General features: G+C 42.1%; 1 protein-coding gene across 1 annotated transcript; it reads left to right on the top strand.

Moving 5' to 3' along the window:
- The first annotated feature begins 507 nt into the window (after positions 1-507).
- st14a (ST14 transmembrane serine protease matriptase a) lies at positions 508-17582 on the top strand. Its single transcript, XM_036536482.1, has 19 exons — positions 508-927; positions 8962-9121; positions 9843-9973; positions 10073-10143; positions 10415-10584; positions 10932-10967; positions 11076-11310; positions 12016-12155; positions 13170-13267; positions 13435-13541; positions 14271-14401; positions 14556-14660; positions 14952-15059; positions 15202-15318; positions 15467-15589; positions 16103-16286; positions 16441-16712; positions 17017-17153; positions 17272-17582. Exons 1-19 carry the CDS (start codon positions 883-885, stop codon positions 17431-17433), a joined length of 2532 nt encoding a protein of 843 aa, XP_036392375.1. The 5' UTR covers positions 508-882; the 3' UTR covers positions 17434-17582.
- The last annotated feature ends 1482 nt before the right edge of the window (positions 17583-19064 follow it).

Below are 19064 nucleotides of genomic sequence, written 5' to 3'. Positions count from 1 at the left end.
AAACTAAACTTGCTTAGGTAAAATACTTGTATGACATTTTCATCACAATTATTACAATCACAAAAAGATTAAGATCGCGTCCCAAAATGAGTGCCCCGGTCACAAAAGAAGACTGCACTCGAGTCCAGAAAGCTGAAGATTTAAATCCGCATGGAGTTCTGTCTAAACGTATTTGGAATAGGTTACCAAATGCGACAATCTTGTCCAGCCCCTGAAAAAGTCACGTGAGTTGCAGTGACGATCCAGTTTGCAGTTTTGCAGCAAAATCGATAAATATCACCTCGTGACATCACGACAGTGTAATGTAATTCAATGTAATGATGTATATGTGCGATATGTTTATTATTCTGTTGTACCTGAACGATACGGTGACGAAATCCTTTACATTAGACCGGTGTGTCGTTGTGTCCCTCACCTCTGTACTCCAGTATCACCTGAGCAAAAACAGGAAGTTACAGGTATCGTCGGAACAGTGACACACCCGCAGTAACTTGAATCTCACGGAAGAGTGCCTTCCAGTCTCACTCACCGAAACGACCTGCTCAGGTACCGCAGCGTGGATTACCTTTGCACAATTTTAATATTGCGTCGGTGTCGGGTTAAGTTATTTATACCTATGTGTAGGTAATGGATAACAGCTGAATTCATAAGAATTCTTTTTAATAATTTTAAAGCCGTATTTTACATTATTCCTTTCGAGTCTTCTTTTGTTGTGTGTACCTGCGAACACCTGCATTCGACAACAAACAACCGCAGTTATTTAGGAAACAAAAGGCCTCGTCGGAATTTGCCAGGAAGAGAGTGAAACACAAGTCGGAAAAGAGAAAGAGGACGACATAGCCACAGTTTTTTCTTTTTTTGGTCTGCACTGTCTTTTTAGACATGGACCCACTTGATTCTGGAATGCGATACACTCCAAAATCTCAGGTAAGTTGTGGAAGTGATCAAGTTATCTGAAAGCTGTTTTCACTTTTTCGATCTGCGTTATGTAGGTGTTGATTTTCGGTTTAATATATAACCCATTAACTGTTGATTTACCTGTGGAATATATATAAACAATTAATTTTTTGATCGTCCTAGTTCCCGTCATCCATTCTCTTGTGAGGTGAGTCATTCAGCAGGTGGCTGTGTAGAATTAAGTAAAAAGATCATTCCTGTATAACAAGTACAGCTGGGCTATTTGTCTCAAATTGTTTGTTTGTTGTCGGGCCTATTTGTGCGTTTCTCAGCGATAGCCTGTGCATTCAGGTAGGTCACCGCCTTTAAGACAGGCACGCTTAACGACGCGACCGCCTAGTGCAGAGAAAAAGTAAAACTTAAAATGGTTCCGGTCACTGTCTCATTTTGCGACCTTAACGTGTATACCTGGAGTCATATTTACGACCTATGAAACACTTTGGACTAATCTGCTCGCAATGACAGCATCTGAAATCACGTAGACACTTGGGATGTTTTCCACCTTAATGGAATGATTTGTAATATCTGTTTTACATCGATTTAAATGTGCGAGGTCAAGCCAACCTCGATTTAGTTTCAACAGACAATCCTGTAGTTTCCAGTAGTTGTGTTCAGGAATGTCACTGAAACTCCTGATGATGACAAAAACACTATCAAAGCTTTCAGTTTCTGCGATGACTGATAACTTGTTTGAAAAAGACACTTCTTTCCCTCTAAAACCCAAACAGCGGTTTCCTGGTGGGTCTGTTGTTCATATTTTGTACCTTACCCACATTATGACACAGAATAGCAGAGGTGGTCATCATATCAAACAAACATTGCGATACTGGTCCTTTCCTGTTGGTCTGTGTGACAAAATGAAAAGATATCAACACACAGGTTTACTTTCCAGAATACCAGGGCTCTTTGACAGCTGTGAGTGTATTGCAGATATGCTACAGGCTTGCATCTCACAACATGGGATTGCATATCTACCATTTCACTGTTTGTGTCAATGCATTCATCATTCAGATCACTGATTCTTGAATCAACTGTGATACAATTTTTAATCATACAATGAAAAAGCAGAGAGCAGCCATATGTGAAAACCATTGTTTTCTTTAGACTAGTTGGTGTGTGTATTGAGATAAATTCAGCAAGCCAAAGACAAGGGAAATGGCTGTATCTGCACAAGAAAACACATAGTGCATTTTGGTTTAGGTAGTACCTGTTGGATTTCAAGGCAGTGTTCCCCAGTCTATTTAAACTCAGCAAGTATACACTACTCTAATAAACATTTGTTTGTATATATAACCTATGTCCATGTTTTGTTCACATGCATGTTTATTTGTTTACAGTGCCCCTTTGAGCACTTTCTTTCCCACTGCCTGTTTTTGGGACTTTAAAAATCTGTTGAGACATCAGAACCTTACCTGCAGCTCTGCACATTGTTGCCCTGATTGCTGTGCTCTCTGGGCAGCAAGTGTGCTTGCATTGCTCTGATTTGGCTGAGATGAATCAAGCAGAAACGTGCCCTGAACACACAGATTAGAGCGTCCTCCTGCGTTTGTTGTGCCCTATCTTTACTTCCACATGCTTTCATCCTGTGAACTGAAGCTTGCAGAAGGGGTTCTTCGGCACTGTTAAATGGATTGGTAAGACCAGCACACACCTTCTGCAAGCACTTGGAGAGATCCCCTGTGAAATAAATCCAAACAGTCTTTTTAATTCACTCACTTGATTGTTCCCAAATGTCTTCATTTCTGGTCCAAGAACAGAACAGAGTCAGCGTTGAAAGATCTGTGTCTTCATATGATGACTGAATGTTCACCCCACCACTGGGGAGCTATAGAGTGAGGTTTGGTAAACAAGGACAATGCAAAGATTGGACAGTTGTTCTGCTTATGGGAGTACCACTTACATTTGAACTTTAGGTTATTTTTTAATAAAGTTGCTCCAGATCATAAATTAATAAAAGCAATCATCAGATCATAGTTTGGTTGGCTGTACTTTCTTATCTACAGCCTGGAGCAATCAGATCTCCTTTATGTGTGGATTGCATTAAAATTCCCATGCAGTGGCTGAGTGTGACCTTAATGTAAGCTCTGGTCAAAAGTGCAGATCTGACATGTTTTGCATTATGCATCAAATACCTACATGCCTGATTGAGCATTCCAAACCATGTCCTATAATCCTAGGGCTCAACCTTCCTCTAATCGATGAAGGTGAACTTGCCTTTCTACCAACCAGTGTTTCATTAGCAAACACTGAGAAGTACAGAACCCTCTCAAAAAAGCCCTTTTCATTATTATCATTACTGGATTATTTATAGGTATTTAAAGAACCATGTACAGAAGTATGTACTTCAATCCTTAAATGTGTATCCTCAAATGTCACAATACCTCTGTCGTTTTTGGTCATTTGTGTGAAAATAATATGTTTCCCAAAAGGAATCTTTGAAAGTTGATTACCTTGAGACTAGGGACAGATATTTCCTTTGTCAATTTTAGTTTTCTTTTAGAATTTTCATAAAATATGTGACTGAAAACCTTAATGGGAGGGGGTGTCCAAAAAGTGTCAAGGAGTGACATGAAATGTTCTATATTTGACTTTATACTACAAGCTAATTGCCATTGTGACCAAAATGGTGAAACGGGTCAGATGTGCTAATGTGCTGATAATTCACCTGGTCAATCCCGTTGTAGGAAAACATCTGTGATTGGTTAAGCGACACTGGTATAAAGTTTCAGCCAGTCCTGAGAGCTGTTTTTTCTGGCTTGGACTGCATTTGAAGGCCCTGTCATACCAAGTCCTCTGCACCATACGCATCCTGATAAGAAGGACCTGTTGGGCTCAGCATCACAGCGGTGCTACTCAGATTATCAGACAGGCCTACATCAGCCTGTCTAGGCACAGGCTAGAACTAATACAGAGCTTTGTGAGGTCCAAGAATTTGTCAGTGTTTTCTTGTTTTTATGCATCTGCTCCTTTGTCTTTTTGTCCATTTTACTTGTCCTCAGAACAGAGTTCAGTTCTGAAGTGATGGACAGTTTCACTCTTCAGTTTGCAGTTCAGTTTTAGCACAGGAATGTGTTGCATTTGCTGAACTGGAATGGCAATTGTCCTTTGAGAATGCAGGTAAACACGCACTAAGATAAAATCTACAGAGTAACTAACCTCTTGTCCTGTGTTCGTCTCAGTAGGCAGCACATTAGAGGACCATGCTCTTCCCTTCCTGTGATCGAAGAATCTTCCCATAATTCATATCAACTGCTGTTGTCCCTCATCAGCATTATAACCTTTGTCATACTGTAATGATTTCATATGGCATTATGAGTCTAGAGAAAGTAAAACCTCAAGGCGAGTGCTTGGTTAGGCATACCAAGCATTCAAACCGTGTGATGCCTATTGACTTGATCTGTACTTAGCACATCCAACCAAACCTTTTTCCTGCACATTTGATTTCAAATATGTTTTTAGTTATTTTTCTGAAAGCTTAAAATTGATTTTAATTTCAGACCAGATATACATTTTTATTAAGAATCAACAATAAATTTATAGCTCATTATTTTCCAACAGACAGCCCCAGGCAGTGGAAATGGTGTGTTGCATGCCTTTAGCTGGCTCACCCCTTGTGTCGAGTGCGGAGTATTGAATGCGATAATAGAACCGTGAAGCGTACGCTGACACGACATGGGAAGTGTTTCAGCAAACAAGTGTAGGCTCTCTGTCCGTCCAGCCACATCCAGAATCCTTATGTTAATGCAGGAGGAGGGGGGATGTAATGAGCTGAAAGCATGTACGCGTTACAGCATGTGATCAGTGGATTCCTCAGCTCTGCACTGACATGTTAACAGCAGCCTGCCTCCTGTGCTGCAGACCTGTGCAAAAGCCTCTGTATGAAGATCACGCTGCATAATCGAAACATCAAGTCAACATCACACACATTTTTTTAATATTTTTTTTTTATGATGACTGCTCCATAAAAACTGTTTTCCAATAGCCATCAGGCCGTACGCCCATAAAGGAAATGAGCTGCAATGATCAGTGATCTTCAGACTCCTTGTAAAGTGTTTTCTTGCTTCCTACTGAGGAAATGCATGCAGTAAGAATAACTGCCAAGGTTATTGAAACTTCTATCACTAATTTCCTGTTACTTGATACCCTTTTTGTCAATTTTCAAAATCCAGCCTTAACTAGGGAAAACACCATTTGACTGCATTGAAACCAGGTGTAAATATGCAGTAGTACCGAAGTGTGTGATCTGTGGTGTTTAAACAAGGCAATACAATACAATATAATATGGTGACTCCTGAAACCCCCCCACTAGTATGTGCGTAATCTCATAGCGCAGTGGAGCCCAGCCAGGAAGTGTCTACATGTGCAGGATCATGCAGGGTAGATTTCCATATGCCGACAAACCGGCTGATCAAGTGAGCACTGGTAATCAAATCTGATTTCCTCTTGGCACAGTAAACGAGCAGGCACTGCTCAGGGTTGCAGCTTCTTCACTGCCCTTGTAGAGAGAGTGAGGTGCTACCATTCACCGCTGAGGGACCTCCTCAATCAATGAGTGAGGGACAGTATTATTTCTTGGGCTGCTTGCACAAATCAAACCAGAAACCACTGAAGGCTCTAAAAGGATAATAGAGTTTTATAAGGTTTCATCCTTGCACGCTAAGGCATTACAGAGGCAGGGTCATTCCAGGCCAGACTTAAAACCCTAATAGATACACTCTACTGTTTATAGAGATCTCTTGCTTGCAAACGCCAGGAAATCCACAGGTTGTTTTAAAGTCATTCAGTGACAGATAGCTAATGGCTTACAGAGCAGCCAAAAAACGTGTACAAAACATTATTTGTAATAATATTTGTGGAGTGTGCATCAGAGTTATGTGTAATCATTTATGTGGAGGTGTGCTTTATTTTGATTAGAATAGTCCCTCTGTCATGTATATTGGGCTGTACTTGCATGTTGGTCTTGGCATACACTTGCTGTCTGAACACTGTGTTTGGCACTGATGCTTCATATGTAGGAAGTGGTATCTTTTTTGAGAAACTTTTCATGCCTCTTCATTAGATGCAATTTGTAAGTTGCAATGGATAATCACACCTTCTAAATGACTATAATGTAATGTGATACATATGACAATAGTTTTTATTTGTCTCTGCAAAGTGCTGGCCAGCATTTTTATTGTGATGCGAAGTGTAATAAGTTGATTGAAGCATTGATCGTCGCTGTTTGTCAAGACAAAAATCTTCAAGTTTTGAATCATAGATGCACAGCATATGGAAATTGGTTTTAATGTTTAAAAGAGATGAATTGAAACTTGGAGTGAAAGAATTGTTTGGAATTTAGAATGTAGGCTTTCATTTCAAAGTTCACTTCAGTACTTCCACCAATGTGTTTCTCTACATATCGCTGTAAATAAGATGCCTCTGCTATATTTCCTGAACAAGTATTTTTTCTCATGTGATTGTTACAACAAGGAGAAAGTCTGGAAAAGAGCCAGTCCTACTGTATACATGACTGTGTGTAACTGTAGGGAGTACTGTAGTACACATCTCAGACCTCTTGATTTTAGCCTCTGGTTAGCTATTTTAATTGCTCTACCAAGTTTGACAATGGTTTCCCACAGGTTATGTCTTAAATCAACCACAACTTAATGCCTTAGAACATGCAGTGTGTCAGGTCCTACAAAAAATGATAATTCCTCATGTTTTACAGAAAGAGTTCATTTGAAATTTGAAAGGTACTTACACCTCTACTTGTTTTGTTTGCAGGTATGTCAGAGATAAAGATAAACCTTCAATAAGAAAGGCTCCTCTACACTACACATACGGAATGCCAGAGTTTGTTATGCAAAAATGCTAACTATTCAGTCTAAATGACTGGTGTCTGTTCTATGTAAAGAACTCTTCATGTACCAACATGCCTTGACAAACCATTTGATACCAGAGTAGATTTATTCATGTTTTTTTTCCGTAACATTAAACTTAAACACTTGTTCAGACATAAAAGTGTCGCTGACCTTGAATGTCTGGAGAAATCAACACCTTTTAAACCTAAGGGTTCATTTCTTTCCCACTGTGAATAATTCCTCAATTAATACTTGCAGATTAGTTGAACAAGAAACTAGGGCGATTCAGCCAAAGAAAATGACCTATGTTTAAACTTACAAAAGTAGAAAAGCAGGCACAGAAAGAATTACAGAAAGATTCTAGTATCATAAGTGAAGTGACAGTGAAAACCAGGAGATTTAAAGACAGGCAATACTTGTTTCTATACAAAACTGAATGGAGACCCCACACTTGGCATTTACTTGGAGCAAACTGTACAAAATGGGTTTATCTAGATCTGAATTTGAATATCTGCGTTGGCTACAGCTAATTCATTGTCATATACACATTAGTTAAAATGCATACACAAGCCAGTTCTTCAGGTTACATCGCATTTTTAATACCAGTGATGATTTCCTAAATAACATACCAGATATGAGGAATGAATTTATATCTTGTGGCTATCCATCTAAGTGGGTTGACGAGGCCTTGGATACAGCTCTTTCAAAGACAAGGGAAAAAGACCTCCTAAGAAAAAATACTCCATGATATTCACCACTACATTTACTGTCAATTCTTGTAAAATAAGTGCTGTAATAAAGAAACATTGGTACACACTAGCAGCTGAATCCTCAGTCCATCCACCTATAGTTTACAAAAGGAGACAGAATCTGAGAGAGACACTTGTAAACACTAACTGCAGGCCTAAACTAAAAAAACTCCCTTTTGCTCCCTCTGCCTAAAGGCAGTTATATATGTAGAGGCTGTTCACAATGTAATAATATGGTTGAATGTGAGTATTTATCTCACTTATCAGTGATGTCATTTGCTCTATGTCTCATGTAATTTATATGGTTGAATGTGCATGTGGGTTAACCTATGGTGGAAAAACACCTCACCCCTTAAAACAGAATTACTGAACATCAACCTACTATGAGGAGAAACAAAAGAACTTATCTGGTACCAATACACTTTAATGCTTTCCACTTGACATTTCATCTTTAAGATTAAGGTTGTAATGTAGAAGATATTTTGAATGAAAGAAATGTTTGGATATTTACATTGTAGACCTTGTCAGCAAGGGACGTACAATGAGTGTTGTGTTGTGAGGGGTTACTTAATTTCATTATAAAAAGGACAGTACATTCTGCAAACGACATATAAAAGTCTCCATTTTAGTGGCTGATGTCTTTATTCATGGAGTGAACCAAATTGTAAAAATTTGTAAATTCCTTCTGTAGATGGGGACCTAGAGTGGAGTGGAATTTGTTTAAACAAAAAGCATTCTGCATTATGTATGATCTGATAAAGGTCATTTAGTCCAAAACATTCTAGTAATTTTTTCTTATTTAAAAAAAAATTGCTAACTTTTAAATTACCTTATGCGTTGGGGTTATGTTAAGTGCCTCATAGGCTTGTATGGCAGCATCTGTGTCCAGTGAGTGGCACCACATAGCTTTAAAATTGTTCCTGAATCCTGAGATGATGAATCGCAGAAAGATTACCCTATTTCAAAACTCACATGGTGTGTCAGACTTGGCTTTCCTTTTTCTGGAATTACCCATTCATATTATGTAGGATTAACCTGTATTATACCAGCAATTTGCAACTATTGTAATATGTGTACTTACAATAAGAATTTATGGGCCCCAAAATGGGTGGGGCGGTCATGTGTTATCACTGACTTCCTGATTTGAACTAAAGTGTTTTAATGTTTTAAGTGTTTTAGTATTTACCAAACTTCCTTTACTGCAGAGTGACATAAACAGCCCTCTTGAAACAGAACAGCGAGTCTGAGCTCTTTTCCTGGTAACTGAATAACAGCCTCTTAAGTCATAAGACCCTTTTGGCCTGTACTTTTACTGTTGAGGTGTGTTTTGTGGAAGACATTGGAGAGTGCTGAGCATACCCAGAGTCAGACTGGATCGGGTATATCAGTGTTCGTGTTGTCCCTCTCTTTTGCAGGACAGAGAGTGGGATGCTGCCATCCAGTTCCTGCCTGCGTCCGACTCCAGCAAGCTGGAAAAGAAGAAAGGTCCAGGGAAGGTTGGGGCAATAATTGGCCTGGTGATCTTTGCTGCAGTCATTGCCCTCATGACCGGGCTACTAGTGTGGCATTTCCACTGTGAGTAACCCCCTGCATGAGCATACATACACACACACACACACACACACACACACACACACACACACACACACACAAACACCACTCTCAGTATCCCCCTGCTCTCGGGCTCACCTCATCTACTGTCATAGCACCCCATGCTCTCATCCATTGCCATTAGCCCCACCACTGCCACATGTACACACATACAGTACCATTTTGGACATACCTGCTCGTTAGAATGTTTTTTTTTTATTTTTACAAGTTTCCTCATTTTAGAATAATAGTAAAGACATCAAGACTATAAAACAACACAAATGGAATTATGCAGTGACCCAAAAAGTGTTAAACAAACCAAAACCGTCTTAGATTTGAGATTCTTCAAAGTAGCCAAAAAAAATATTTTTTAAAATAAATTTTTTTGGAAAGAAATTCATACATAAGCATCAACGTCACTATTTTTATTTGTCTAAGAAACCAATTTCAAGCATTTAAGCAAGTCTTCAGATCAAAATGCCTTTGAATGTGTGATTCCCATTATATTAATCAGGTGTGTCCAAATTTTTGACTGATATTGCACTTTTTTAGTGTCAGTAACCCCTCAGTCCCTTCTTCTCATTGATCCCCTGTTTGCACAGCTCCTTGACATATTTGCTGCATTCCTGACATACGTTAATCTCTTCTGTCATGTGCATAGCTGATTTTTGCATTAACTGTCCTTCTTTCTTTGGCTAATATTCAGTTCGTAAGGACACAAGGATACAAAAGATGTACAGCGGCTCCATGAGGATCACCAACCAGGTCTTCGTGGATGCCTATGAGGACCCCAACAGCACAGAGTTTAAAGCACTGGCCATGCAGGTGGTCTCACAGGTAAGAGAGGGCCTGCATGGGACAACTGTGCAAGGGTTGTATGATGACATCTTGTTAGCAACGAGATTTGTGATTACAAGTGCTTGCCTTTCCTTTCAGCTCAAATCGATCTACTCCAGAACGCCAGAGCTGTCCAAATGTTATGTACGATCCACAGTGCAAGCTTTCAGGTATGTATGTGATTTTGTTCACTGTCAGTATCTCTGAATTGCTTTTAGAACTCGTATTATTCTCATCAATTTATTTAGTTATACACCTATAGCCCTATAGCCTCTCTGTTACTAATCAGTTTAAAGTTTCTTGATCAAGGCCCAGTGTGCAGCTGTGCAGTCAAAGCGTAAACATGTTGTGTTCAGTGTTAAGAATGCTTTGAAAGTTCTGATGTGGTGCATGATTATCCCATCCCCCCCCCCCCCCCCCCCCCCCCCCCCCCCCCCCCAGTGAAGGCACCGTCATCGCCTACTACCTCTCTGAGTTCAGCGTGCCGGTGGGGCAGGAGGCAGTGGTGGACAAAACCATCTTGTCCATGGACAAAATAGTGGACAAGCAGCAGGGCCGCATGAAGAACAGAGAAGGAAACTCCTTGCTCTTTGACAATGTGGAGTCTAGAGGTAATGGCCATCATGTTGCTCGAACTGATGTGGGTTCCTTGCCCTAGGTGTGTCTCGTTGAGATGTTGGCCCCAAATGGCTTAATTCTACACTCATTGAGTGAAAAATGTGTAGATGTAGAGAAATGGCTTACTATTTTTCAGTGAATTAATTGCGCTCAAAAACCTGATTTGGTCACCAAGCTGGAAAAAGTGAAAGACCCTAATGTATAAAACAGTCAAAATTAGTTTCAAAAATATGTGCTGTATACAAAACAAACACTCTATTTTGTTGCTGAATGTGATTTTATTATATTTTCCCCTATGTGCTGATGTTCTCTCATCTCTCATCTATACTCTGTGTTACAGCTCTGGATGCTCGTTTATTTAGGTCCACGTTCACAGGTAAGAAACCTTGTGTTGTGTTTCTATCTGTGAGGCTTTGCATTATGCTGGCCTCCTCAAAACATATTAACATTTGTTTGTCTGGCTGCCTGTCTGTCTCTGTTGCAGCCTCTTATAGCTACTACTACCATGCCAGGAGTGGTGAGGTTCGTACACTGCAGTCCCCTGGTTTCCCCAATGATCCATACGCTCCCAACACTTTCAGCCAATGGTGGCTGAGGGCTGACCCAGGTTACGCAATCAAGCTTGACTTCGACACCTTCAACCTGGAAGAGGATTGCAGAAAAGACTTTGTCAAGGTCTATGACTCGCTGGTCGCTATCGAGAGCCGCATCCTGAAAGAGTGAGTACCTCGGGGTGGTTTCCAAAGGTCTGCTGGTGAAAACTGCGAGGTTATCAAAGCTGGGAAGGGCTTTACTCTGGATGACAGCACCACCAATGGAGCTAGCTCACACAATGGTCATTCCTTGAAACAGTCAAATGGTCATTTCCATATTGTGAAATAAAGCATATTTACTGTGAAGTTTTAAGCAGGAAGAGAGGAACGTCATAGTCATTTGATAGTGGAAGAGCTGTGTTCATAGTGATAATTCCTTGTGTGTTTATTGCCCTCTACTGGTTATATTTTATTTGTGTAATTATTGTATTGTATTGTGAGTCAGTTCGAAGGCACCAAGGGTAGTGCTATGAAGATGTGTCTGGTTGGATATATCAAACAATTAAGCAACACATATTTAACTAGCACAGACTGTGTACAAATTCTAACCTGGGGGACTGTGAATGAGAATGCCATGACTATGTATGGAATGTGTCTGATACTCAGCAAGTATTAGATAATATTAGGGACAGCTAAGTAGTGGAAAAATGAACAAAAACGTTAGACTTTAAGTTAGCAGACCCTCGTGGTATATACCCAGGAGTATATCAATAACTATGAAGAATTTAACAAAATAGTTACATGGTCTCTAGAAAGTGAAGTAATTGACCAAACCTTTTTGCACTGAAACCTTTCCTAATTTTCCTGAATCTCCTTGTTTTGCATGGTTAGGGAGTGTGGGCACTACGCCTACAATGAGCACCTGACCTTCGTCTCCTCAAGAAATGTCATGCTGGTCACACTGGTCACCGACGAAACAAACAACTACCCTGGTTTCCGGGCCCATTTCACCCAGATCCCTCGCGACCAAGGTAAGACCAGCGAGAGCCCACAGCTGGCTAGTTACCCCTGCTTGAAAATCATCATTAATTATTACGTGGGTCACATCTGCAAGGAGTCAACACATCTGTGTCAAGGTTGCACACTTAGGGTGCTTTCACACTAGAGCTTTTGGTGTGGACCTGAGTCCGCTTGAGGCGTTAGTTCGGTTCGTTTTGCTGATGTGAAAGCTGTTTTCGGACCCGTGCACACCAAAGGACCATACCCGAGTCCTCCAGAAAATGGAAGTCTGGGGTACGGTTCACCTGAACTCTAGTGCGGTTCGCATTTGGTGCGAAAGCTATCAGATTCAAAACCAGGAACTAAACGCTACGTGGCAATTCACGCTTGTCGCATCTAAAAACTATTCGGGAAATATTTGCAGGTAGCCACACTGTTCGCTCACCTTGAGGGTTGTGAGAGCTGAGTGCCTTCTGTGTGATCATTTTGTACTCTTTGTTTCCACCTGCATGTATAAAACTTATACACAAAGATGTTATTCTTCACAAAGCCCTCTGTGTACGCTCCTGAAATGTTAAGGGTGTTGTTTCTTTCCTGAGCGGAGCAGATTATCTGCTTCACGGCCTAGACTGGTTTCTGTCCTGTGTGGGTCTAAGGAAGCACACAGGCCATGCTTGGTCAGCAGTAGATATGGTTTCACCTGGCTCAAGTTTAAAAGAATGTTTTTTATGGAGTTTTTCATTTTTAATTTACTGCTAACAACAGAATATTTCAAAACACAATGATAACTTTTCTGCCTGGATACTTCCTATAAAATGACGTATGCTCCTATTTGAGAGTTGCACGCCTTATCACTGCATAAAAATTGTGATGTACACTACTGAAAGTTGACATTGCTCTGACTTCTTTGAGCTTTCAGAATAAACATGGAATTGTCTCACTGCACTCACTCGCACTAGTCGCACTCGAGTTCGGACCAGCAAAACAGACCAAATGTGAAAACAGCCTTAATGAACTTTTCTTCTCCCCCACCTCCCCTCTCCCAGTCTGTGGTGGCCAACTGACGGGATCCAAAGGCAGCTTCACATCCCCCAACTACCCCTCATACTATCCCCCTCAGGTCAAGTGTGAATGGAACATTGAGGTGAGGAGCAGGTTCTGTCTCTTACCAGGCTCCGTGCTGTATTTTAAGGACTACCACCAAGGTTTTTCACTCTGTATTTCTGTGAAAGCTATAAGATGGCACCCACCATTGTCAAAAGCTAACCTTTTAGTGGCCTAATGTGACCTGCAGCCGGTGTTTTTTCTCAGGTCCCAGCAGGGAAGCAGGTCAAGGTGCAGTTCAATAAGATCTACATGTCTGAGCCGACTGTGAGCACTACCTGTTCCAAAGACTATGTGGAGGTCAACGGGGAGAGGTGAGTCCACTCCTGATGGGGTGTGAGTAGAGGATGGCCTTTGTGCTGAATTTGGTTGATAGTCATATTATCGATTGGGTGAATTAAATTTAGTTATTTTAAGGCAGTATTCAATGGAAAAAAAACATCTGGTCATAATGACTTAAGGGAAAATAATATGATTTTTTTTATGTTATATTTCCTTGTTTTATATGCTTGTTGAATGTGTTCAGTTTTTGAGGATCTGGATCTTTAAAAATGGGTAGAATTTTTCCTTTTCAAATTGCAGCTTAGAATAGTTCAAGTGAGGAAAGTGAGGAAACAGTCAGGGAATCTGAGGAGGCTGTGAGCTGAGTCACTGAAGACTTGTGAACTGTTCCATGTGTTAACTAAAGTTCACATCAAACAATATACACTTTCAAGATTTGCTTTTTTTTAATGTATGAATTTTTTATGCATTAATAAATGACTGAGAGGCAAGCTGCTTAGCCAGCTGGCTAGCTCTGCATTGTCAGAAATGCTTGAGAGCAAATATCTGCCATTAAATGATAGTGTCACATTTTCATAATCTATTCAGGTGAAGCATGACCAAACACCATCCAGGAATACCTCAATGGTTATTGTGTTAGCAAGTCCTGATCTACTCCTGATCAATGCTTTTAAAACATCTGAAGGAATTCATTTGTGAAATTGCAGATTGCAGAGTTGCATATGATTTTTAACTGATCTGTGTTTGCGTGTGTCTTTCAGGCTGTGTGGAGACAAGTCTAATGTAGTGGTCACCGGTAAGACCAACCAGATGAAGGTGATGTTTAACTCCGACTCCAACTACGTGGATCACGGCTTCACTGCCCAATACGAGGCTTTCAACCCTTCTAATCGTGAGTCGAGAGATCCTTTTTGAATCTTAATCAGCTGCGTCTCTGTAGTTTGTGGTATTTGCCCTTTGGTGTCTGCACTCCGGAACACACGGCAGCTGCCCTGTCAGCGTTCTCTGCTGGCTGACCCTTCCCTCCTCCTGCCCTCCCTCCACAGCCTGCCCAGACAAGTTCCAGTGTAGCAACACCCGTTGCATCAACTCCGACCTCAGGTGCGACGGCTGGAATGACTGCGGGGACAACAGCGATGAGAAAAACTGCCGTGAGCACCACCCCCGCCCTCCCGCTCTGCCTGTGCTGTGTGTAGCGCACACCTCCTCATGCAGTGCACAGTGCATGCCTTGCACAGTGAACACTCCAGGCCTCACAGTGAACACTCCCTCACACCATTCACTCCCAGACTTGCACTGTGGACTTACACAGTAGTGTACACGACACTCGCACAGTAGTCACTTTCTCATTTGTACAGTTCATACATTTCGTCAAATGTTATTACAGTCCCACACTTGTACTGACTCTATCTGGTGTGTGTGTGTTTTTTTTGTGCATACAGAGTGTAGTGAATCTCAGATCAAGTGTAGAAACACCATGTGCAAACCCAAGTTCTGGATGTGCGATGGCGTCAATGACTGCGGAGACAACACTGACGAAGACAACTGCGGTAAGACCCTCTGAGCTTCACCCAGACACAAGCGCTGATATTCAGGGGAAGGGGTTTAACAGTTATGATACCTTGTAGAGATAAAGTTCATGGTGAGTAAGTCCCCCTCAGGCACCGATGACATCACTCTTGCTCTCTGCAGGGGGGTGTAAATCCGGTGAAATCACCTGTCGGAACGGGAGGTGTGTATCCGAGAAGAAAAAGTGTGACGGAACCGACGACTGTGGCGATAACACGGATGAGTCTGAATGCAGCAGAGGTAGGTGCCTTTTCTCTCCGCAGTCAGCGCGGGAGGCACGGTGAGGTGGTGGCATGCTGCCCATTATTTGTCAAGATCAGGATATTGCATCAGGGCGTTAGCTGAGTGACGCAGCCACGTCACAGCAGGCTCTCTTCTCTCTGATCAGTGTCTCAGGTCACATGCACAGAGTTCACGTACAGGTGTAAGAATAACAACTGCATCAACAAGGTGAACCCTGAGTGCGACGGCGTGGTGGACTGCGAAGATGGCTCCGACGAGGCCGAATGCGGTGAGAGACGACCCCAATCTAACCGCACCCCTCTCTTATCCTCTCATCACTATTTCTTCATTTATGTGAATATGCTGCTGAATGCACATCTGTACATTATTACACTACATTACATTATTGCCGTTTAGCAGCTGCTCTTATTCAGAGTGACCTAAATATGTTACAAGTTCATCCATTTATACAGCTGGATATGTTGTACCATTGGGCAAGGTACTCAACCCAGAATTGCCTAAATATCCAGCTGTATAAATGGGTAACATGCAAAAAATTGGAACCTATGTAAGTCGCTCTGGATAAGAGCATCTGCTAAATGACAATAATGTAATGTAAGTACCTTGGCCAAGGGTACAACAGCAGTGCCCCATCAGGAAATCGAACCAGCAGCCTTCTAGTTACGAGCCCTGCACCTTACTACTACAATACACTGCTTCCAATTTATGGTGACAGGAGACTATTCCGCTGCTAGTCTGGAATGTGAATATGTGTCTCTGTTCTCTTCTGTCCACTGTCCAGACTGTGGCAAACAGCCCTTCAAGGTCCAGCGTATTGTAGGCGGGCAGAATGCAAATGAAGGAGAGTGGCCCTGGCAGGTCAGTCTCCACATCAAAGGCGCTGGGCACGTGTGTGGTGCCTCCATCATCAACAACAAATGGCTGGTCACCGCGGCCCACTGTGTGCAGGATGATAACAAGATCAAGTGAGTAATACCGCCAACTGCAACCTCTGCCACCTCTGCTGTCTTCACTCAAACACACACACACACACACACACACACACACATAAATATATATATATATATATATAGATATAGATTTAAAAAATTTACAGAGTTCCCATATGGGTTCACACAGGTACTCTCAGCCAAGTGTTTGGGAGGCCTACCTGGGTCTGCACATCCAGAAACAGAACACCAAGTTCACTGTGAAGAGGAACCTGAGGCGCGTCATTGCCCACCCCTACTACAACCACTACACCTTCGACCACGACATCGCCCTTATGGAGCTGGACAGCCCCGTCACCCTCAACGAGTACGTCATGCCCATCTGCCTGCCCAGCCCCGCGCATGAGTTCCCTGCAGGAAAGAGCGTGTGGATCACTGGCTGGGGTGCCACCCGGGAGGGCGGTGAGTTTGATTGGATTTTCAACTAGAAGCCTGTGATCCATTTATGCTGCTGAAAACAGGATGTCTTCTCCTTGATTAAAAATTGCTCAGGGTTACACTGGCATTAATCAACTTGGGATTCACAACCACTGCTGTGTGTGAGTGGTTGTGTATGTGAGTGCATGTGTCTGTGTGAGTGTGTGAGTCGTGTGTGAGTCGTGTGTGAGTCGTGTGTGAGTCGTGTGTGAGTCGTGTGTGAGTCGTGTGTGTGTGTGTGTGTGTGTTTGAAAGAGAGGTGACTGATGACTGTGTTCCTCCCTCTCAGGCTACGGAGCGTCAGTGCTGCAGAAGGCAGAGGTCCGCATCATCAACAGCACTGTGTGTAACCAGCTGATGGGTGGGCAGATCACGTCACGCATGGTTTGCGCTGGGGTGCTGGCCGGGGGAGTGGACGCTTGCCAGGTAACCGCCAGAGGTCAATGCAGAAGGACGTACTGTATCCCTGATCCCCTTCTTAATTCTCCCTCCATCTTATTTCATCCGTACTCCAAACACATGCGTTCTCTCCTTTCTCTTACAGGGTGATTCTGGAGGCCCCATGTCCAGCCTGGAGTCCGATGGGCATATGTTTCTGGCCGGGGTGGTGAGCTGGGGCGATGGATGTGCCCGCAGAAACAAGCCCGGGATCTACACGAAGGTCACCAAGTACCGCGGCTGGATCAAAGAGCAAACGGGGGTGTAGCACAAAGAGTAGGGTCAGGGAGCAGGGAATATCAGGGGGATACCTGGACTGTCCACAGGCAGACAGAGGGGTTGGTTTGCAGAGTATCCCTCCTTGTTGGTATCATTGATGCTGGGAGCCTGGTCGTGCTCCAGGCAGTCAACAGTTTGATCCACGCATGCACGAGCATGCACTGCAAGCAAGGCCCTGCTCTCCTTATCACCCTGAGTAACTCTGCATGTACAGATCTGTATAACCAACTGAATGTCTAGCTCGTCTGTGACATCAGTTATGATTTCACAAGAGCCCCCTGTGACCTGAAATGGACCAGAGTCAAGAGGACTTCAATGCGCTGAACGCTCCTACACACACACACACACACACACACACACACACACACACACACACACACACACACAGTTCTATCAGGTCAATCAAAATGCCACATGTGCCCCTGGACTTTTAAATCAAAACAAAACTTTCCTCATTTGAATGAAATTTTATTTTTTGTCTGTTTCCTATGTGTACATTTTTTTGTTATTGTTGGTGGGGCTGTCACACATATGTAAATAAATGCCTTGTTTTAACTTTTAAATGTCTGTTTTAAATGTCTGGTTTGTAACTGCTGTGATCATGTTTGCAGATGGAAGTCTGGTTCGCATAGTGGTGAAGGGAATTGGGAATTGCTGCTCCTTGACTGCAAAGTGCAATACAAATGCAAACAATTCTGCCTGCACCAGACCAGTCACTCAGCTGCTCTGAAAATGAATTACTTACATATTTTGTATCTTTTTCTACAGAAAATATTTCTGAGAGTGTGACTGGAGCATATTTGTCTAGGTTCCAGTGCTTCTGATCAAACAACTGAGTCTGAATCTCCTTTTTCCCTCAAGTCTGCTCCTGTGTTTCTGCTCTGAGTGTTGAATGTCAGTTCATTTCATATCACTATTACCAGGGGTCAAAATCAAGATCAATGAAAAAAAGCTATTCCTACCTCCCTCCCTCTGTTCAGTCAAATAGATATGTGAATATTGTTTCAGAACTCATTAAATGCCGGCATATATATGTAGGGAATTTAAAACAAATAAATTACATTTAAACTGTTGCAACTTTATTAAAGCTGAAGTGTCTTGAGTAGGGTTTTCATTTTTATGACATACACTTAGAACACCAGAGAGTACTGGAAAAAAAAATCATTGTTAATAGTCCATTGCATTTTCATTACAGCAGAACATTGTGGTGTAACTTACTTGAATGGAAATGTTTAAAAATGATTCTTAGCAAAACGCTAAGAGATGCAGAAGGGCCTTGATGAAGATAAGTTCAGTACAGCTAAAGACACTGCCTGCATCATAATACATAGTTCTGATGCATGGCTGTTGTACTCTGTGGGATAGCACAGTGGAAGTGATTTCATCTGCCAGACTACAGTTCCTGGACTTCAGGGCATCCCCTTCAACACCACTCTTCACAACGAGGCCAACCAACTTGGACAGACATAGCCCTGGAGCCAATGTGTTTGATTCTGAATAACTACTTGAGATCTTGGAAAAGTAGTGTTTAATTATAACTAGCTCCAATATAATCAAGCATGTGTGAAAGCATCACTTCTTAATCACATGTTTGGAGATGAAAAGGAAGTGATAATATGG

The sequence above is a fragment of the Megalops cyprinoides genome, chromosome 9, assembly GCF_013368585.1.
Source record: "Megalops cyprinoides isolate fMegCyp1 chromosome 9, fMegCyp1.pri, whole genome shotgun sequence".
NCBI classification, from domain to species: Eukaryota; Metazoa; Chordata; class Actinopteri; order Elopiformes; family Megalopidae; genus Megalops; species Megalops cyprinoides.
This window is presented reverse-complemented; position numbering and strand designations above follow the sequence as displayed.

Coding starts and splice junctions, on each gene's coding strand:
- st14a (XM_036536482.1), top strand. CDS start 883: ATGGACCCACTTGATTCTGGAATGCGATACACTCCAAAATCTCAG. Junction 14,402..14,555: donor GGCTTTCAACCCTTCTAATC/GTGAGTCGAGAG, acceptor CTCCCTCCACAG/CCTGCCCAGACAAGTTCCAG. Junction 14,661..14,951: donor CAGCGATGAGAAAAACTGCC/GTGAGCACCACC, acceptor TTGTGCATACAG/AGTGTAGTGAATCTCAGATC.